General features: G+C 45.5%; 1 protein-coding gene across 8 annotated transcripts in view; it reads left to right on the top strand.

Annotated features, from left to right (window-relative positions):
• Positions 1-23298, top strand: part of LOC132911680 (uncharacterized) — a 184934-nt gene that overhangs the window by 44508 nt on the left and 117128 nt on the right. For 5 of the 8 annotated variants that reach the window (XR_009659062.1, XM_060968489.1, XM_060968473.1 and 2 more), the window contains exons 1-2: positions 7061-7297; positions 13995-14180. Coding sequence is in view for 4 of the 8 variants with exons in the window: in XM_060968489.1 (XP_060824472.1) it covers positions 7239-7297; positions 13995-14180 (245 nt within the window). In the remaining 4 variants the exon portion in view is untranslated. Of the gene's footprint in view, positions 1-7060; positions 7298-13994; positions 14181-23298 lie in introns of those variants that run through there. The other 3 variants (XM_060968510.1, XM_060968521.1, XM_060968531.1) reach the window with 2 other exon arrangements.

Genomic DNA, 23298 nt, shown 5'->3' with positions numbered 1-23298 from the left:
AATCGTGTCGTAGTACCACGCCAGATAAATTTACTTAAAATTCTCTACGAGATTCGATTGTAAATTAAACGCAGAAAAAAAAAAAAGAAAAAAATGTTGGCAAGCGGTAAGAAGGAAAGTTTTCGCGCCACGTGATGTCCGAAACAGCGTGAGAATGGCCATGGAGCGTCGGAGGACACTCGGCAAATACGTACAAAGAGAGCTTGCAGGGCCATTGTTTATGGAGACATCCGAGACTCGAAGAGAAAAACCAGTCCAAAGTTTCCAGCAAAAGTTCCAGAAGAATACAGGCCAGATGCCTGCTCTACTTAAGTGGGCGATTCCAAGCTCTTTTCTTCGTTGTCTAGTTCGAAGAGCGAAAAGACGGTGACTTTTCGAGTTATTGAAAACTTCCAATTAGATTATTTCGGTCAAGTATTTCATTTGCAAAGTTTGATAAAAAAATTTGAGCGTTTCCGTTGGTAGATGTTCGAAAGGTCGATCGAGCGGAAAAGCTTGAGAGAGAAAGAGACGGAGAAGGGGAAAGGAATTTGTCCGACGGGCGAAAAAGTAAAGTAGCAACTGTTGGGATCGAATTTCGCGAATCTTTATAATTGGGTATAGCACGGCGTGGACAGCGAACGGTTAACGGTTAACGATCAGTCGCGAAATAGCTGTCGAACGGAGCACATATCGTTATCGATAGATCGTATCGATGTCAAATCGTTCGTTATATCGCATTCTTATCACCTTTTTTTTAACAACCTTATTATTATTATTATTTGTGCGCGAATAAACGGGTTTTTCTATGTAGCGCAAATGTTTCGTGAAAATTGGATAAATTACATTTAAGCAGTTTCGTGTGAAATCAAGATTAAATCTTGATCGAGATTGCAAACGATTAGTCATTGTGATAGCTTCTCACGCTTTCTGTTTGCTTAATTGGTAAAACGTAGTTGGATAGAAACATTTTCTATATGCATATCGTGCGAGGGATCGATGGTACGGAAAGCGTGCTGACTAGTAGAAATTAGTTCAAACGGTTAATGGAATATATAATGGCCGTAAATGAAATTTATAACTTAACTCGAAGATGTCGAGATCGTCGAAGACGGAGTGTGCGAGTTAAGAGTTTCGTGCCAATACAATACCCGAATAACGCTGTACTCTTTGAGAAATCCTTCCAACTACGTTCACCATAGGCGCATAGCTACCATGCGTACAACTATGCGTCGCACGCTTGTGTGTAAAACGATGCACCAAACACCGGTTGGGGAAAGTTTCTCGTCTGTTTACTCACGAATCAAATTTGATCGAGTAATACACGACTAAAAAGGGAGCAAGCGATATGCGTAAATAGACGTACAATTTTTTGCGTTTGTTCTATGGGAAGATCATCGAATCGCTCGGAAGAATCGCTTGTCTTTACTCGAGGATTCGTATCGCCAGCTCGCAAAGCATCCCTGCTAGATCCCGAACGAATAGATTTAAAGACGTACACCGTATTACCGTTCCTACGCGTTCTCGAGTATTTTTTCATTTAACGACGTGACAACTTTGCCCGCAAGTATGAAATCCTGGTGAAGCAGGACCGAAAGCAGCGAGGAGCACGTGTGCCAGCTCGTGGCCACGAGTCGCCTTTTATTACGCGTATGCGTATATTTATGCGTAGACGCGAACGTTTCTTCTATCAAATATCTTGCATAAATCTAGCGAAACGGTATCGCTAATTTCAAGTCGATTATTCGACATATTTATACATTCCAAAATCCCTACGTTCTTAAGATCTTGGCAATTGCACGTAACGAGTCAAGGTGAAATAATGCGCTTCTTTCGCAGAAGATGTGCAATTTTCCTACCGTTGATACAGATACCTAGATCGTAAGAAGGATCGTACGAAACAACGAATAATCGGATCAATTCACTCTTTTCACGATACGACGCTATCGAGGAATCGGATGAAAATCGCAATAAATAATCGAATAAACGCGACTAACGATGCGCGTGTATCAACACGCGCCAAATAATTATCGCTGTATAGGTGTTTGGATGTAGCCGGTAAACGGATACAGTCGATTAACAATGCATATTAGTTTCAAAGTAACAAAGTTCCTGCCATCGATGTACAATATGTGTTTTTAAAGGCAGTTACACCCGTGTGCGCGAACCGACGAACTCGGATTAGAAGAAGATTACGGTTCTAATATATTTTCCAGTTGCAGATATCTCACGAAGACGAGATAGTAATTTCGATGATATTTTATTCTTGTCAGGTTGAATCCTTATTTTTTGCAATAAAATTCGCGCCACTCGCGCTTTAACCGGTCAAACCGGTGTAACGCGTATCGCTATGAAAAACATCCGATTCTATTCGTCCCGAAGTTACACCAATCGTACACGATATGTTGCGCAATATAGTTTAGTTATGTAGTGCCGGATATAAATATCGTTGCGCACGCACGGTTGCATTCGTAATTTTACAAGGGAAGCTTAATCCAAAGTTGCGTTCCACTTTTGCCCAAAGCAACCACCGCTAGCTCTCGCCGCGTAAAAGAACTATATTCCCCGGCGCTTTGACCAACCTGACAGGCACTTTCCTCTGAAATAAAATAACAGGCGCGTGCATACCTGCGCCCATTCACTTGCCCTCGGTGAATATGGATTCCGACCGATTGTCCCGGCACGACGCAACAATGCCATCGAAAGAAAAGGACCCTTTTACCCGAGGTGTTCACCTGTGGCCTCGAATGCGCGTCGTCAGGTGTATTCAGCGCGAGGGACCTCGTTAAACGCGTTTGTCGTGCGCCTAGTATTTAGCAGTATTTTTACCGCCTAGTCTCTCTGCCCTTTATACGTCCTTTTATCGCCCGATACATTCTCTTTTTATTTTTGCAACCGCTTGGTTAGCCAACGATAAATATCGGTTACTTTTGTATCCCGTGACGCATTGGAAGACTTTAGAATTTAGAAAACGACGATCGTTGCTCGGTCGAGTTGTATATCAGATCCCAACGAAGAAAAGACCAGAATCGAAATTCGCAGCGATTAGTAGAGATTCAAATTTTATCGACTTGCGTTTACATGTACTAGGTGAAGTACGTATTTCCTATGTAACGTGTGGTACCATTTAAAATGACTGGATAGAGGATTTGAATTAGTACTAACCGAATGAACTACATTATAATCCAAACAACTTGCCACATTTTACTTCACGTATTACAGTTTGCGTAAGTTAACTATGTTACAGAGGAGAAATTTGTATTAGTAATGGCAAATACAACCGTTTCCTATGAGAACCAACCGTGCGCATACGTACTTACGACGCGCATAAGAGGTTTATCCTCGTGAATCCCATTTAGGTTAAGCGAATCAACATCCATCAAAGAGTCGAAGAGACTTTGGTCGATGAATTTCTATTTTACAAGGAAAGCAATTACGTGCTTACGCTTTGCCTTGGGACTATCGGCTTCCGTTGTTTTATCATTCCGTTGTATTGTTTTAGCCCGATCGATGAACGAAGACGAATCGATAAACAGGATTTGCCATACATTTTTCGTACGATTTAATCGCGATCGTGCGATACGAAGAAGTAACAGCTAATGAGAAAAACTACGGAGAATTAGTTGGCATAAAGTAGGGCATGCATACTATGCATGAGGAGAAATATGGGAATTACCCTTTAATTACCCAGTATTCCAGATGCACGGAGATATGGATTATTCCACGGTTAAAGCGATGGATTCTTTGCGTCCTCGTTTTCTTCTTTATCTTCTTAAATAATGGAAAGAAAGTTAAAACGCTCGGTTTGAACGCATAACGTTAACGTTTCATTCCGATATTATCCGATTGAGATATATTTCGCGGAATATTTCGAAAAAATATCGTAAAAGATAGATCGGACCTACCGGCTCGAAAACGGTAAACGCTATTCGGCGAATTCCTGCTTTTCAGCTTTCCTGCTTTTCCTGGAATTTTTTCAGGGAAAGAACACCGACCGATCCTTTGTCGTCCGTGAAGTTGCCGGCTACCGGACGAGAAGAAATGCCTGCTGCGAGGAATCGACGTGACGCGAAAGTTCGATCCGTCAGGCTGTGTCGGGACCTTTGTTTCGCCGCCTACAACGACAGTCTCCTCTAACGAACTTCTCGTCGAAATTAACGTCGTCTGTTTCGTCTCTTTCGCCGCTTTTCCACGCGAACCTCCCCAAACGAATCGATCGCGATTCAGGGTACCTACGCGTACGACGATCGTTGTAAAATGCCAGTATCCTTTTCTCTAGAAACGCGAATCTCGTGATATTCGAAGGTAACTCGTCATCGATTTTCTAACAATGTATGTACGTCCGTTCGTTTTTGAGTTAATGGAGTTAGTCAAAAAAGTTAACGGGTCAATCGTAAATGTAACGATTTGTCAAAGTTGTTCGAGGCGAGTCTTATATTACGTTACGAATTATTTTCGATTCCGTTTGCTCGTTCGTAATCGAGTTAGAAGAGAATTTTGTCATTGAAAGCGGCACGGCGTAACGGTGTTTAACGACGAAAGTTGTCGGGCAACTCGGTAGCTTCGAAATTATAATGTAAATTTCCGTTAAAATACTATATCCGTCCGACTTGGCTGTAAAATTGGACCAGACGCTACGTGTTCCACAATTTACCTCGCAAAATTTACGTCCGGATTTTGCAAAACGTGGAACCGTGCATACACGATGTACGTACATGCATGAAAAACAAATTATGTAGCGCATTCCATCCTGAGTAGGTCATCGATGACGACCCATGGTATTTCTCGAAAGTAGTATCTTCTTCGAGGCAATGCCTGCGTTCTTTCTTCCGCCGTCGAAGATAAGAGAGAAAGACGATATAATTTACAAAGAAATCTATACGAATAACGTTTTAAATGATCGAAACAAGTTGCGAAGATCGTAATTTTCGTAATTCGCCCAAGATTCGGCAAAGGAGCGAAATTTCCCTTTTATCGGGCAAAATCTTGCGTCTTCGAGGAGAGAGATGTGGAACTTTGGCTAGAGTCTTAGCTAGGAATTGAGATCGTTTCGCCATAACGATGGTGCTCGACATCGGTGCAGCCTTTTATTTGTAAACCGAGCCACGTTCGGCTGCATATAGAATTGCTGTCTACGGACTCCTATCCTTGGGCCACTGAAAATCTATTATTAGCGCACCAGACGCAGGTAGACGTCGCGTCGTTAAAACTATGAATCATCCTTCAAGACCGCTCTTCAGCCTCTTTTCCGTTGTCGCACGATGCTTCCCTTCGTTCTTCGAAGAAACGATGGGCAAATTTACGAATTAGAGTCTTTGAAAAACACCACGGTGTTCCGTTCTCTGTAAAGCGGAGCGATATCTCTTGTGAAATAGAAAATCCAATTGAACATCCAAGTGGCTCTTACTATAATCTGCCGACAAGGAGCCATTCACGACGCTTTATGATACGCATACGATAGCATACCATACATTTACGACGGGTAAACGAAAGAGACGCGTGTAATCGACCGTCCCTGAAAGACGATATTTTCAGATTTTTTTACAGACGAAGGCAAATTTGGAAGATTAGTTACGAATTAACGACCGAACGAGCTGCTTGTCCAAACACGTCAGGACTCGTTTCTCGACGAAATAATTCTGAACGACAGCTTCCCTTTTCGCACGATACGTAGCCGCGAATATCTAGCGCCGTCAACGTTCTCCCCGTTAAATTTTCATCATCCGTCGAACGTAAATCTTTCCACGAGTCGTAGTTTACCGATAATAATTCCTCGCGCGAACTCTCCAGCACGTAATTCTTTAAATTAGACAAGATATTCTTCGACTGAATTATAATTTTCGTCGCGAGTGTCAACACGATATTCCGTTTATCCGGCGAAAGCAGCAAAATTCCACGGAATTAGAAACGCTCGAGTCACAATCCCGTTATAGCTCTCAGGGGACGATTTCGATGAAATTCCGGAGGAAAGAAGCATTAATTTTCGCTGAATAATAATTTAGCAATCCTGACGTTAATTCGACGATCGGCGGTCCTTGCGAAATTTATCCGAGACGATCGAAGATGCTCGGTCAGGGGTTAAGTGTGGCGGACTCGCAACCGGCAGGTGCCAGGATCTCGGCATCGCTGCCTTCTCCGGTGCTGCGAGAACAGTTCGAACGAAAATTAACGTTACTTTCGAAAAGTTGAGCCGCGTTACGGGTTACGGCCCATGCGCGCGCGTCGTTTCTGCCGTATACACGGTGTGCCTAAAAGTATAGTCTTTCGTGTGACCAAGAAAAACGAGTTATTCGAATCTGACGTTCTTTTTTCAACAGCCTCGGTTGGTTGCGTGCTTTACGTAGAAAACACGAATAGGCGATCAACGAATTTTAGTCTGGTCGAACGCAAAGGCCAAACCGAATATCTCGAAACGAAGAATTGTAATCGCTGGCGCAAACGTAACAACGTACGATACGAAATTTCATCGACTTTTTTTCGTTTTCGCTCGTTCGATGTTACTCGCATCGCGAAACAGACCCCTAACGTGTATTACAGCGATGTTAAAACGATAAGACGCGACGCTCGATAGATCGAAGCTGTTGAAAGCAAAAATCCCGATGGTTTTTTGAATTTGTCATTCGGCATAAGCTGTTTCCTTGCACTTGATCCTGTTTTAAAGATTATCAGCCAATTCTTTACCACCGACGTCGATTTTTTTCGCCGTTTATCAACAATAAAAAAAGGATTCTTTCAGCTTGGAGATCTCAGCCGCGTTTCCGTTGAATCAACACGGAGCAACGTTCCGCTGTTATTTGAAAAAGTCATCGCTCGTTGGTTCAACAACGGGGAAACGTTCGTTGCTCGGCTTGGTTGGCGTAGAGGGTGGTCGAGACGCGAGTAAGCAAACGTGACCGTGGACAACCTGTGTTTCGGTAATATCGGATCGTGATGATAGGTTGTCATAGGAGAGGAACGAAGAATGACAACAAAAGAACGTCAGCTGGCCTGCCGTTGCCGGAACGCTGTAATTAGAAACCGGTGGAGGGGGAGGCGAACGGAGCGACCTGGTGGGGGTTGATCGGCCGCGAAGCGTGGCTCCTCTTCAGTCGGTCCGGAAACGCGGTCTACGCAGCACGTTTTTCGTCGTTGTACGCTCGCTCGTTGCACGTGACGCGATGTTTCTTTGTATGCGTGGATCGTTGTGCTCGTCGTGGTCGCGTCCGGTGGTCGTTGCGCGGTGTGCCAGTGCGTAAACAGAGTGAAAAAGGTACGTGGTTATGAGGGAGGCTGCCTCGGCGAGCGGGATGGTCAGCTTTAAGAACAACAACGCAGACAGGTACGCTCGAGCGCATTTCTCTGGATTCCCAATCGCGTTTAACGCGCTCCGAGCGCGCCACTCTGCGGCAACAGCGTAATACGTTCGACGTAACGAGAATATTCAACCGTTGGACGATTTCGTTATGGAAACGAGCTACTCTCGATTTTCCTGCTATTCGGATTACTCGATTCTGGAACACGCGATTATATCGAAAACGAAACACCCAGCGAATCGGTTTTCACCAGGTGCTAATTATCTCTGGATTTGCTTAACGGGGCATTGCCGCGTGCACCAGTTATAAAATGTCCTATCTTTATCGCGCTCCGTTTCCGCATAGCCCGAAAAACACGGACCATGCATTTACGCTTATTTCCGTTTCGTATCGCGCAGCCTACGATTCGATTTACAAAAGTTTAGAGCGACTGTGCTCGATAAAGCTCGAGTATCGTTCGCGATAGAGAAAACGATGTCGAGAGATAATGCCTTTAATCGCGCTATTTACTTTTGATCTCATCCAATAATACGTCCGTGCACGTGTAATTCATTTGTTTCCTCTTACAGCTTACAATTAATTTGCGAACGAATGCGCGCAATAATTAGAAATTACGACGAGAGTTACAAAAAAAAAAAAAAAAAAGTTTTTCTCGTTTCGTTGAATGAAAGTGTTTAACAGTTGTAACTTGGATATCCGATTTTTGTCTTCGACTTTAGGTGCGTTATCGCGCCCAACGTCGAATTTAAAGTTCTCGTTTAAAACTCGTTTCGATCGTGCCGTGCTATATTTCGAAGGAAAAGTTTTCCTCCGCGTTGTTTCAGAAACTAGATTACGCTCTCGAGTCTGGCTTTTGATACGAGTCGATGCTTATTGCGAAAATGAAGAGGTTAGTCCTCCGATAGACACGTATCAGCACTTTAGTCCAACATTTTTCTCGTTCGCGTCGCTTCGATACTCGTTATTTATTGTTTTCTCGGATCCGTTTGATTCGCAGAACGACTCTCTTCTTCTCTGTTTGTTCTCTGCCGTCACCTTTTTGTAACTCAAGCGTAGCTGATTAAAAGAAGAAAAAGTTGCGTTACGATAGTCGCGTTGCTTTATTTATCGCCTGTTAGCAGATATAAACATTTACGAACTCGTAGTCGAGGAAATCGATCTCATTGATAATAACGTCGCAGGAACCAACGACAGGATACAAATAAACGAGTTGCAAACATTTTTATCGTAGAACGCAGCTGAAATTCTCCTATATATACGCGTACGTAAAGTTTCAGGTCAATCGGTTTACAAAGTATCGCGAACATTCATTTTTCGAAACGTATGTAGCACGATGCTCGGAAAAAGGCGAGAAAGAGCCATTAGCAAGAAGTACGCGTTAGTGATAACAAAGGAAAATTTACGGAAGAATAATCGTTGAATTATATCGAAGGCAGTCAATCGACTCGGACTACTCGAGCACACGTATGTCCCAAATATTTTCAAGTTAGAAGCGTAAAGTAAGAAAAGGGTTTTGATCGCGAGGGAATACGCGATAAAAAGTAATATTACGTCAGCGGTGGTTAACGCGCTAACAACACGCGGTTCGTTCAACGATCGATTAGTCGTATCTAGTATCGACTAAAAGAACCGGATCTAAGCGAAACTCTCGTTTTGGTGGTATCCGAGTTGGAAATCGATCATCGAAAGTAGGAAACACGCGGCGGAATAGGAATGCTTCTCGAATTTGGTCGAACTATGCAGGAATATCGGATTCCTTTGGGCAAGCTTTATCCAGGTACATGGAGCGGACGCGATCCGGTGCAACGCGTGACGGAGAGCGTGTGCGTTTCGCGTTTGTTTGACTTGGAACGTGTTGGAGCGATTCGACGGCGGGGGTTTTCGAAAAATCTCGTTGCAGGCGAATGGGCCGAGTTGCGAGCATTGTAAAGTTTCCGAGGTGAAATTGCCGTTGGCGCAGCCGTTTCCGCTGCGATAGACCGCATTCCGGCCGCGGTTCCAGGTATTCCGATTGGATCTTGAGGATTATGGCGGACGTAGGGAGATCGCGATGCTCGAATACGATCGTCGACAGATTACCGAACGGATATCGATGCTGGATTAGTTTCTGCGGACACGCCGTCTCCCTCGATCGAACGTTATTATTTTAACCGAGAGAATATCGCTTTAATGCCAGCTCTCTCCGTCCTCGTCTTTCGGCTGGGATAACGCGCTTCTCGAAATATTAGCGTTTTATGGAAATCGGCTACTCGTACGTATTATGCTACTGCAGAGCGGCGCGTTTAAACCAAATTCCTGCACTCCAAGAATTTTTCCGTTCTACAGATACGGGAAATTAGTGGCGTTTGCCTTTTCGTCAAAAACGTTGAAAGATACCCTTTCTTCGAATTCCTTTCCCTTCGACGCGACGTCTGGCGATGAAACGCGGTCGTAACGTTGCAGAAAATCCGCAATCCCATAGGATGCAACGTGCGACGAGTTTCGTATCCCTTTGCGGATTCCGATCATCGTGCGAATTCATTTTTCTAAAGTTCTGCCGATTCGTCGTTGAGCGATATTCCGTGGCGGAGTCGTGGTTGCCCGAGCAAGGGACGGAGGAAGAACGTTAAGACCACCGCAAAGTTCGTGGCATTGGACGGATGCCGTTAAGGTCAAGTATAGAACGTTTCTTGTCTAAACTTGGCTACGGCGTTTCGTTGAATTTTTAGCAACTACCGCGGGCTCTTCGCGAGGGACACACCCCCTGAAACGCCGTCGTTTTGTCGCGAACGTTCGAATCTTAAAATAATAACGCCAAAATTAGAGTAAGAGGGTGTAACGCCACGTCCAGGTTTATAACGCGTGCGTTTCCATCTTAATTTCTTGAAATTCTAATCTTCCTAAAGCTTGCCCGTTACGATCGACCAATGTCGGCAAACTTGCAAAGTGTAATCGCATTTTTTTATTACGGCCATTGTTGGGACGATTTACCGCGACAAAAAGGGAAACGGTCTTCCATCGAGAAAAACTTTGATCTTAACGACAAGCTAAATTTACTTGGCTATAGTTTAACGTTTCTGCGAACGTCTACGGTCTACACAGATCCGTACATTATGCAACTCTGTGCTTATGCGCTCTGAAAAATGAATGGAGACGGGACTGCGTAGAAATAATACGTGTGGCATGTACCGAAGAAACGTGACAAATGATTCGCAACGAAGAATTGCGATTTTTAATCCGTCGAGCTGGCTTGCCAATACCCGTTAAATCCCGACTTAACATCGTTCTACTCTTTGTCTTCCCGTTGTTTTTATCCTACGGTCGGTTTCTTTGTTTTTCTACATTCGTCGAGAGATGGTACGGACGAAAGCGAAAAAAAAAAAAAAAGAAAAAAGCAGAGGTTCGATATCGTTTTTTCCCAAATTTTCCCTATTTTCTTGTATGATATATTTTTAGTTTTTGTTCGCGCAAGTTACCATTGAAATCTGCTTTGCCGTGTTGCAACGTGGCGTGACTCTTTATTCGAGAGACAGAAAACACGCGGTACGCAGGTGCGCACTCGCCGTCTCTTCGACACAATTCCGAAAACATTTTACTTTGGTTTTCAAATACAACCATAGTCCACAGTCGGCGTGATTTCTATCGAAAAACGCGGACTTTATTCCTAGTTTTAGAAAAAACTTTACCAGCCAATTATTTTTTCTTACCACGTACATTCCTATAAGTCTTTACGTATCTTTACGTTTCTCGTTATCGAACGATCTGTATCGGAGGCGATGAAAATCAAATTTATCGCGCTGTCTACCGTAACGATATTTTCCGAACAAAGTCAGATTACGGATCGGTCTTGGGTCCTCGTTAAGATCGTGCGACCGGAAGGTTGGCTTTCGGCGCGGATCTCTGGCGGCGCGCGCACCAGCATCCTGCGAGTTTACCCCTGGTTCGCGTAATTAGCGTTGCTACGAGCCTCGGTAAGACGGTTATCGGTGAAATCCGCGCTAGTTAATTCGACCCGTCATACGTGGAAAATGGCTATTCCCCGAGCTTTATTACTCGGTCAAGCGCTACGCATCCGTTGTCCTTCTCGTGTCCTCTTTTTCCCTGTTAAATACGGTGTTTCTTTCGTAACGTACGACGCTTACGTACTCTATTTCGCCGTTTACTTTGAGAGAAAATTGCGATCGAATCGCGGTACGAAGTTGAATTGTTTCGATTCGGTTGGTTTTGCGCGTCGGCGACGCTAGTTTACCGCCGATAGTACTCGAGTGGAGCGTTTCGAAGCTCGTGTCAACGAGTAGAGTAGGTTTACTTACAGGGAGCAACGACTTCCAGTTTACCAATTTCATCGAAATTTCGTTGAAACGTTAACGCTTCGATCGATGGCTCTGCGAAATCGTACCAAAATTATATTCGAAAATTAGCGTCGAAGCTAAGTCGCAGGGAGGAAATTTTTGCTTTCTCCGTGAATCGAATTAACGAAATTCGTCGCCGAGAACACAATGTTGTAACTTAAAATTCTACATGGTACGTTTCAACCAGGAAGGAATCTCTTAATTACGTTTCCGCAAACGAAAAAATGTGAGATACGTTAGGTCGCGTAGCGATGTTTCGCTTGGCTAAACCTTATACGTGCATTTTGCCTCTAATTGAAATACAGGCCCTTTGAGCTGCTCCTCCTTCGAGGATCCGCAGGTTAAGCTTGCGTAATTTATTTGCTAGGGATCTAGTTTCTGCGACGTTGCATCCGACATAAGTAGGCGTGCGTTCGAGGTCGACTTTAGTAATTGCATCCTTTCGAGTATACAGGTTGCCGCTTTTCCCATTTTCCTGTTTAGGCAGATTACGCCACCGGCGTAAAAATCGACTCGTCGATTTTTCAGTTTGTTTCGAAAAAGCACGCATAACCGGAGACGCGCTACTATCTGCCGCCACTCGGCGGCCCTCCCGAACAGATGCAGCTTCTCTTTAACAGCCCTTCTGTCGGCTTTCTATGTACTTTTTTATCTACCGTCAACACGATATCGCGTCGCTCGGTGTGTTTGGCGTTTAGATAAGAGCCGAGCCGTTGCGAAGGAGGCCTCGCCGGGCCCTTTCCACGTTTCCGCTCTCACACTGCTTTCCACAGAGACGGTAGATAAAATCGTTCGCTCGCTCCGATCGAACCGGTACGATCCTCTCCACTACGTACCGTCCGATTCGTTCTTTTATCGTTGCCGTACCTCTAATCCCATAACGTTATAACGTTAACAACGTTCGAAAACACGAGTAAAAGCGATTCTTTAGAACGGCTACGGTTTCTTAGCACAGGTTTTTGCCACGGCACGAACGTTCTAGCAATACGGTTGTTGGCGTTTGTTTTAATCGCTGCAACCTATCGTAAGCACGATACAGCGATGATCGTGAAATCGAGATCGAGACGATGCGCCGTATGCGTTTGAATTTGATTACGTCGCTCTGATCGACACAGCGGAACATCAAATATTACAGGATGCGTCTTTCGTCAAAGTTGTTTGACCTTTCACGACAAAATGTTCGTTTATCGTCTTCGTAACTAAAGCCCCGCCGTGGAAGAAGCGGCATGCTTTTCGTACAATTTTCCAATTTTATGGAATTTTCGTAGCATCGACAAGGCGGTAACGCGCTTCTTGTACGAGTATTTTTGTTGTTTCGTGGGAATTAACGCGTGGCCGCGCGTCGCTCGTCGCTCGTCGAGGGGATCGCAGGTGGGGTACTGTGGCGCAACCGGATGTAACCAGACTTTTTTTTCTAGGTAACTCTTTACCAGGTGTGAAGTACGATACATGTTTTAGAAATTGACAAAAAGGTCGATAACGATACATCTAAACGCGCGATATATTTAACTTTGAATCTTACACGAGGAAAATGCGTAATATATACGCGTAATGTTTTGTAATCGATCGTTGAAAAGCGACTCGAAGGATCGGGAGTATTTCAAAACGTATCGTCCGAGACAATCGGTGACCGACTAATCTTCGAAACCGGAAAAATCGTGTTCGAACATACCGATGATAAATTCGAACTTTCGTTCAATTTAAATAAGACGTTATCAACCTCCGGATTTCTTAATCGAAGCGTGCGTTATCTTTGACGAGATTGGTAAATCGGCTCTCTCGACGATACGTTCGGATTCGTCGCGGTTGAACGTATCGTAATTGAGATATCTTCGATTAGATTCTATTGCTCGTTTTTACGAATTATTTTCCGAGGTATACGCGCCACGCTTTCGATTTCTCCTCGAATATCGAGCGAATTTGATACTCGGGTAGAAAGATACGTACGTATCCCGCTTTCTCTTTCTATCTTACCAACCTGAACGTGTCCCTTCTTTACAGTCCTCTACCTTACCCGCGGGTGGTCGAACGCAATATCTCCGTAAAAAGCGACGTTCGCGATAGTAGGTAAAGTTTCCGCCAACGAACAAGGTAGAACGATCCGTTATCGGTACGATGCAAGGCCGCTCGCGATACCAGGAATACGAACGAAAACGACAAAACTGTAGGTATTTTAACGCGAAAGAATCTAGGACTGCGTTCGTATCGGTAGTATAATTATTCGTAAACTCGGCTAAACCGCTGTTACGATCGTTCCGGCGTTATCGTAGCGTATTACCGTACGAGAGACTCTCGTATCTCTGGCGTTAGAATTACAACGTCTTTACTATGCTTTGTTTTACGTCACATTTTATGTCATTTAGCAAATCGTGATTCTCTATTTGCATTTTAGCGATCAGACAACGCCGCATCGCCATCTGCCCGGCACTCTGCGAGGTTCCCTGAGCTACTCTCACAGCCACCGGCATAACCATCTCCACAGACATGATCCACCGTTGCCACCGGCATATTGCACTCCGCCTCCGCCGCCCACCTCCAGTTTCCCCACAGTGCAGCGTGGCTGTGCCCTGCATTCGAGGTAAGTCGCCCGCAGCCAAGCCATCCCGTACACCGGTCTTAATTGCCATACATATGTACTCGTTACTCTGGAACGTGTCGTACGACCGTTGCGGTCTGTTTCGATTCTCCGTGACCGGTGCTATCCTTTAAAACGTCACGACCACGCTCGTCTGTTAATTCCCTCTTGCTTCTCTTTTTCCCATCGCGTCTACCTATACGTCTACGTATGCTCGCGTACCGAGGCTTTACCAAGGCTGTACCGAGGGATGCAAGAGGATTGAATTTCAGGGTGAGACTCGTTTTCGACACCCGATACACGCTGTACGTACCGCGGGACGCTCCGGACCCAATCGCCGGGTAATTGTTACGCGAAGGGTGGTGAATGGCTACGACCTACCGAAGCAACGGTGAATCGCGACCGGTTCCAACTGCGTGTGAAACAGGGAACGACACGGACCCTTGCTAAGCGCCGATGATCGTCAATGAATTGAACTAGAAATAGCTAGAGGGAATAGATGCGTTTAGGAGACGAGTTTCAGTAAAAGTATCGTTGTAAGGCAAGGTAAGGTATTATCTTACATCTGTGTCAAAATATTTGTTTGCGTATCGACGAAACGTGCCAGCCTGTCCGTATTACGAACTTTAACCGTATTAATTTGATGAGGCGAGCCAAGAGGCGAACGTGCAAAGGTAACGAGTGGCTTTCGATCTCGAGTGGGATAAAAGCAGACTAGCGACTAAAGATCTCGTCGGAGGAAGTCTAGTGGCCGTAAAAGATCGTTTCCGTCGTGTTTGCTTGGTTAGGCGAATGCTACACTTTTATCGTTTCTACCGTTTACGGAACGGCAAATTTAGCCGTTCGCACGATATTAACCCGGTTCTGTGTAAAGTAGACGATGTATTTTCGAAATTCTCGATATTAAATATGCGAAATGCACAGCGTCGACGTATCGGTCGATCCTCTTGAAATACGATAGAGTTTCGTATTTTGCGAGAGAAGAAAGAAAAAGGAGAGAATTACGAGACGAGGAATCGTTTCATCGGTCTCGGAAAACGTTTCAATTTGCATGGACCCGATCTTGATGGCGCGCTCGCACCCGGCTAACATCGATTCGTCGAACGAGGCTGAACTCGCGTTTTGCGTTTCGCTTTCGGTCTGGTCGCTGCCATCCCCGACGAGTGTAGCCGTCTCGCGCAAAAATCCGACCCATGGGTCACGTTTCAGCAGGTTCGCGAGGATTACGGAAACGCTGTCCGATAGGTACGCTACCACCATCACCGATCTCGAAGATAAAACGTTTCCCTTTATCGACTGCCGCTCTTTTTCCTTTTCTTCTCGTTCCCATCGCCGCACCGTGCAACTCTTTTTCTTCGCGCCGCTGCAACCCATTTAAATAATCAATCGGCCTTTTTCTATTTGTCTTGCTACTTCCGAGTCTCTACTCCTTGTCGCCTCTTTGCTCTTCCCGTCTCGCTTTCGTCGCTCTCCTTTTTCCCGGCTCAGCGTCTTTTCCCGCTTTTCCTGCTCGATAACGGGAATTTATGACGAGCTTCCTCCGATTCGTCCGTCGAACTCGTTAACGGTTTTAATCGAAACTGGACCGCGTAATTACGAGCGACGAGTTCGAGCGACTGTGTCGGGGGCGGGTTTCCAGGCGATATATATACATCCGCGTTTCTTACCTTTCGTTCGATAGCGTCGTTACGACTACATCCTCGAAAGCGTTACTCCGTGTTCGAAGAAGTACCAAGCTGTTCCAGGCTTTGATCGATTCCTTCCCACCGCAGGCTCTATTATAGGTTCCACGCCGACCACCCTCTTGCGATAGCGACGTTGCCGTCGAATTTGTCATTCGCGGCAGGATCGATGTCTTTCTGATCGCTCTTCCAGGGCCGACGTTTGAATGTCACTCTGAACGAAGCTGATGGCCCGCGCTTAAACAGGTGCCTTCGTTTTATCGATCGACTAATTTTCTATCGATGCTCGAGTCGCGCCATGCGATATGCAGTGCGATAGCCAATGTCCTCGCAACGGTTCCAATCCAACCGTACGTTACGTCGCTCAGCGTACACTCTACGATGCGTGGTTCGCCGTATCTCGTGCCACGAATATCTCGACAGCGATTCCATACGTAGTGATACTTTACATAGAAATGCATAATCGTTATGTAAACTTACCGCTAATCTTGCGTAAACCAGCGTTCACGGAACGGTGTACGACGTATAGACGCGTCTATCGTATAGTCTGCATCGTATTAAGCGAGGAATTGAAATCTACGGCAAACCATAGACGCGTTGAGTCGATCGTGAATAGAGCTACCAATTACGTAAGTGGCTATCAAGAATCGCTATAGCTTCGGCTACACCTACCATTGTGCGAATCGAATCTGAATCACCGTTCGCCATTCTAACGATACACGGTGCTATCGCGGCAACGTAGTCGTGTATCGCGTTGTACCATTGCTCGAGATTCGTTACGAATCTCCATGGATCGCGTCGTTGCCATCGAGCGTGAAATAATATATATGGAAGTAGAAAGAGACGAAAGGGAGACGAAAGCTCGATTCGATCAAATTGAATCGCGATCGAATAAAGGGTAACGGTAGTCCGTTACCGTTCTCGAATAAAAACAGAGAGAGAAAAAATATAAAAAGAGGCGGAGGAAAAAGATCAACGACTAATTCGATCAGCGACGGCGGTTAGATCGGTTAGAATCGATCAACGGGCAACGACTCGAAATCGGAAGCGAACATCGACTCGACGAAAGTTTAAATTCGACGTATTTCGTTTTTAGCAGCGAATCTGGCTGCAACTATTCCGGTTCGGCGAGTTTCAAGTTTCGCCCGTTGAAAGTCTTGGACGCTGTTCTAATTAATCCGCGGAGCTCGACGATAAAAACGTTACCGTCTATTAGGAAGTTCGACACGCTGTTTTCCTTTTTTTCTTTTTAATCCCTCTCCGTTTCCCTTTCTTCGGAGGCTTAGTTCGGCTCCAGGGTATTTAAATTTCCTTCGTCGAGCGAAATGAAGCGGACGCGAAAAGTTCGCGAGACGTAATTGGGCTGTTTATAGTTGGTCGTCGCGCGTCCGTTCGTCCTTATAAATCGAAGGAAATTGGACGTTCCATCTCGATTAACGACAAGCTGCGACCATTCTCCTTTCCTCAAAGCGAATTCTTCGATGTAGCTCTCGATGCGTTTGCGATATGGCGCTTCGAACGGAACGCGTGCGGTTTTGAAACGCACGAGATTTCTGCTCGTTACCTCTACTCTACTTTCTACTACTTTCACCGAGAAACCCGTTACCCCGTTACCTCGCGTAAAGCGAAGAAGGAAAGAAAAGAACAACGCGACCCCTCGCTCGAAAATTGTCAATTTCCGCTCCAGTGGGGCGCGATTCCTCAAACATCCGCGACAAAGCTGCGAACGCCCTCTCGGCATTCACCACCCTCGAATCGGTCGTTCGACTTTCCTCCAGCTGAGCGATAACGCGCGATTAACGCCTTCGTTATCCGCCATCGTCCGTTCTTCCACCCTTTCTCGTACACATTGCCGTAAGTAAACCATCGACCCTTTTTTTCTTTTGTTCCGTATCGCTTCGAACTCCGCCAATGGATCGATGCGAGACCGCCTTCCAAGCAAGTTTCGTAATTTGAAAATGTGTACCTTTAACGACGTACGAACCGTCAAACTGTAGCGCGGACTTTTTCTAACGCAGTTGGTAAAGATTCGATGCACGAAGAATCAGCGACGAAGGGATGAAAGTAGCTATAGCGAGGAAAGCAAGAAAGGACTGAACGCGATCCTCGATGCAGCCGGGCTGGTCGTAAACCTAGATGCCGAAAGCAGCCGTTAAACAAACGCAACTTTGATCGTAAAAAGTAACATCCTCCACGTTGCTGCGAACGCACGCGCAATTATCGGGCGATCACGGTTAGATTCGTAAAAGGAAGCGGGTTTTCAAATTTTCCACGGCGTATCGTTGTTACTGTAAACGCGTCGACGATCGCGAGTCGGCGGAAAATGGCATAAATGGGACAACGAGAAGTACGTTGAACCGTGCACCACTCACCTCACGCGAGCGTACTACGCTTCCGGGATGAGCGTAGGTTTTTTACGACGGACTAAAGTGGAAGCGGCATGTACCCGACCGTCGTTTTCAGACGAACATCATAAAGCGGTAAGAATGGGAAAGGGTTGCCTCCGCTGTGGGATCGAGAGATTTAGAATCTTGCAACAGGAGCTTATTCCTCTCCCTTGAGCCGACCGTGACTCGCGCGATCGAAAATAATTAGGTAGAAATTCTGCAAATTCACGCGGCTCGTACATTTTCCAACGGACGTGGCGAGGAAAATCTGCGAAATGCGTTAGCTCGACGTAACTTTTCATCGTTGGCGCCAGTGAACCGAGATCGAATGTCTTAAAGCGTGAATAAGCCGCGAGATTATACCGTGCCAGGTGCGCCGTTTTCTTCTCAGACGGAATAAATAAAACGTAATTTACGCGCGGACAAAGACCCGGACTTGTCGCGCGCTTAGCTGAAAGCGTCGGTAAAAAGGTCGTGGCTTTAGTTCGTTTGGAGTTCGTTTGGATCGTGGAGCGTGAATCGAGCGCGGATTCGGCACGTTTCCTATGTCCGATGAAGCGGCAGGAGCCGACGTTAAGGAGTTGCAGGATTAAAAATCTGTAAACGAAGGAAAGCTGTGCAAACGCGCGATACCGTCCATGATAATAGCCAACGATCGAGACTTTTGTCCGCTACCGTATCTCTGAAACTGGATGTCGCGGATGGAGGGAACGAGGCGAGATTCGCGCGATCCGAAAAAGTTTTAGTGAATTCTCGAAAGGGAGGAAAATGCGAATATTAAAACGATCGGGGGATGCGATGATAACGGAACGGAGACGAGAATGAAATGTCATTGGCTCGAGGAGGACGATACACTTATGGAACGTACTCGCGAGAATCGCGTTTCAGAGGATAGGTCAGGATAGCGACGCGGCAGTCCGATCGATTTTCAGGAAATTGAAGGATAGTACCTGCAACTGGATTAAGCTTTTAGAAGGTCGAGCCGGTTTCTATCGCATTGCAGCTAGTCGAGCGTTATTTCGTTACCGGTCCAAGTAATACCGTTGTGCTAGGCGGACGCTACATTTCCAGCTGCGATCCGTTATTACATTCCGAAAGATTGTTATCCTTGTGTATTCGGATCGATTCGGTTACCTGTACGGAGTAATTTCTCCTTCGTAATCTGCTTCCTCCTCCAAGGATCTAGGATATCCTTCGTGGGGGGTTGCTCGTATCAATCGCGGAATTTTTTGTAATTCGATTTTTATTGTAAATCTTTTTACGAATGGACAAGCAAGCGCGACGGATTAAGTTTCCGAAATGACGCGTCACGTAATTAAGCAGAACGCGAGTTACGGATGTTTAAACTTTAAACTCGAAAGGATCGGGCATCTACACCGTCGACGAAGACCTATCCCTTGTTGTTTTGCTTTAATCTCCGCGTTAATCGACTGGAACGGAAGCCAAATAATATCAACGGCATAAATAACAACACCATACGCTCCGTCATTTATTATTCGTCGATCTACTTTGAATTACGATGTACTTGCTTTAAACTTTCACGCGATAAAATACCAACGACGTTCTTCGTAAAAAACTTATCGAAAAAAGTTGCGATACTTTTTACGGTCGAACGCGATTATTCACACTACCATGATTTTAATATTTGCTATTATTTTGCGAAAAATTGCAAGTTCTCCGATCTTTTTCCCTGAAAATAGATCTGAAAGTAAATTCGAACGGCGACCGCGCGTAAACGACGTTCGATTATCGACTTGGAGTCCAAAGTGCGCAGGCGTCGTGACAAAGGTATCGTTCCGCGATTATTCCTTCGAAAATAATCGATCGGCGATTCGTCCGTGCGTAACGTCGGCCAGAAAGGTAGCGGAGGCGCGTTGGAAAATTTGTCTCCTATTTTTCGACCTCAACGAAACGATAGCTCGTGATCGCAATTATCAACATTCTCGGATATCGAATCTGACATTTCCCTTTCTCGAATTTTTCGTTGTCCCCCACCCCCTTTTTTTCATTTCATGTTTCAAAGTTGAATTTAGCCCAATTCGGTCGGTTGTTTTCGAAAGTTGCACGTAATTTGGTCGCGTTTTCGTATTCGCCGTTGATGCACGATTATTCGTGATTTTTTAATCGACGATCGTAAATACGTACAACGAAGCAGTTCCAGTTAATCCCGCAACGGGAAACCGAGAAAATCGCTGGACGAGCGAAATCTGCGAACAAGCGGTATCGTTGATTTCGAGACGTTTCGATCGATTTAATTTAGATGGCTGGCCGGAGAGCAACGCGAGAAACAAGTTGCACCGTTCTCGTGGCGAGCTTCCCGCGAGACCTCGTCCTGTAATGAAAGTATTTCCGAGAAACAGTTAAGCACCTTAAAACTGCAGGAAAGATAGAAAAGTTGGATGGAGAGAGGATCTAACGCCTTCGACGCGTGATCTACCAGCGACCATCCGTTATTTACAGAACGGGGACAACGGTACTTTTTCGAAAACGAAAATTTATCCGTCCCCTTCCTCTACCGAAGAACTATTTTCTCCGGGAGAATTCTAATTTCGATTTCACCTGTTTCTCCTCGTTTATTTTCTCAAGGCTCCTACGCGTAGAATTTATGTCGACGAAAAGAATTCGAACAAAATCACAAGACGAAGAATAATTTGTTCTCTAATCACCTAAATCGCTGTATTACTTTTCTTCAAATTATTGATTTTCATGGGAGGGGGCGGGGAAATATCGTTCCACGGAAGGAATAATAGGAGCGCTCGAACGATTGACAAATTCCACGGAGAAAGCTGCGTATTAAGATGGAATCGGCGAAGGAACGTTCGAGTCCCGGCGAGTATTTGCTTTCGCGGCTGATTCAGCCTCCGAGTATAGAAGCCAATTGCACAGCGAGATTTCCGAACGTACGAACGATAATTGCAGGATGAATCGGCCGTCGGAGTTGCCGCAAGTTCGTTGGCCTGCGGTCGATGAAAGTAAACTCCCGATGAACAGCCATGGGAGAGTTTCGATCCGAACTCGTAATTGTTAACACGCTACCGCGAAGATCAACCAGTTACGTAATGGCAAACTGCACCATCGTTTATCCAAGTAGTTAGGCGATTTCTTACGATTGTCTTCATTTTCGAGACATACGCGTAATTCTTCGATAAAAAGGTGATCATTTAAGAAGACGGATGGACGCAACGCAAACGAATTCGACGGATCATCTCGTTGGAGTGGTATAAACTTTGACCGTTATCGATCACCGTGACAACCACGACGCTATCCTCGAGCGGTTTCGTTGATTATGCTATCGTCTCGAATATCTTTCCTCCTTGAAACTCAAAGTGCCGTCGTGCGAGGCGGTGGAGCGCGGTGCGACGACTTCCATATCGCTTCGACTGAAAAATTTATATCGGTCGTTTTCTGTTTAACGATTACATCTTCGACGATGGATCGATGCGTTTATTCGTAAGCAGTCGGCTCTCCGGTAATTTCTGGCTGAAGCAAGCTCGCATGCGCGCAAACACGTACCCCGTAGCGCGCCCAAGTTTTGCATAATGCAGCCGTGTCACGTGCAGGGGCACGTGCGCATCGACGGATCCATAGTCGGTGCGCGAATTCCCTTCTTCCGTCGCGCTTCCTCGTTCGTTCGTTGCTTTTCTCGGTGTGTCATCGCCGCAGCAGCGCACCGAACCGAACCCAAGCAACTTGTCACCCCTCGAGGATCTTCTTCTGCTACCTCCCCTGGTCCGATATTTTGCCGGAAGCTCCTCCACGTTCCCGAGGTTATCGCCGCTGTCGTGAAAAACTTCACCGAAGCCTCTTGCGAATTTGTTCTACTTTCCCTTCTTGCCGTATCCGGTTCGCCGTTATTCAGGCTAGAATTCTAGCCAACAGAGCGATCGGGGTACCGTAGCACATTTTTTACTCTTTACTTTACAAGCGTAACCGCGTGTTTTCGTATTTTACGTGTATCCGATAGGAACGGTGGATTTTCAGGGATACCAAGGATATACGGATATTTATTTCAAGATTCGATATACAGAAAAATATTTCCTCAAAACGTTTATAAATATTTCGATTCAAAGTCTCTGTTCTAATCTTCGTTCCGCCTCTATTTTCGTTCGATGCTACGCGCAGCGTGTTTCTCGATTATTTTCGTCTTGATAAACCTTTGTCAATGATGATAATGACAAACTTTGTTTCTCTTTTTTGCTTTACACCCCATCTTCTCGCGTCCAGTTTTCCTTCTCCCATTTGCTATCTGTCCTTTCGTACAATGTCCGCCAACGTGTACTTTCTCGATCCTCGTTCGTTCACCCTTTTCTCTTTTCTTTTCCCCTATTTCCGCTTTTATCTGTGTCCCAGCACCCTTGTATACGCAATCTCCTTCGACACATTCGTTACTCTACCGCGCCCTTCTTCCTTTCCTTTCGTTCCTCTCTTTATTCTCACGAAAGAGCACGCCTGCCCTTCTCTTTACGTTTACCAGGCTCTTCGTTCGATACTTCGTTCGACCAGCGAAAGAAACGTAAATCTCGTGACAGGCTCGTTCAGGAGACGCGCCATAGGTACGCGGGAAATCACGTGCATTCAACGGCGGATCGTAGATCTTCCTAATGAGTCGTCGCGACGTCTAAAAGTATCAACGATTAAGGTCTACGTTCTTTATCTCGACGTAATGGAAAGAATAAACGTTGGAAGAAACGTCTATCGCAGAGAATTTATTTCCATCTTTAAAATCGTTTCAGAGACGGATACTACATTAGTCGGATTAGATCAGCTGAAAAGATTTTTGCGACGTTAGACTGAGACCTTGTAAAGAGTAATTTCCATCGGCAGATCGGTGTCATTCCTTCTTCGTGGAATGATTTCTATGCCTGCTCTTGCACGCGAAGACGAACGAAGACGAACGAACGTCGAAACGGCACTCGCGTAGCGTTCCCCTGACATTTACCTCGATGTCAGTTTTCCAGTTTCTATCTTCTTAATTTCCCTTTAGCGTTCCGTTTCTAGCTTTCCTTAGTAATGCAACGGAATTGCGACAGTGTGCGAATACACGGTGTAACG

Source organism: Bombus pascuorum, chromosome 1 (genome assembly GCF_905332965.1).
Source record: "Bombus pascuorum chromosome 1, iyBomPasc1.1, whole genome shotgun sequence".
Taxonomy (NCBI): Eukaryota; Metazoa; Arthropoda; class Insecta; order Hymenoptera; family Apidae; genus Bombus; species Bombus pascuorum.
Note: the sequence above shows the minus strand (reverse complement) of the source record. Positions and strands in the feature narration are given on the sequence as shown.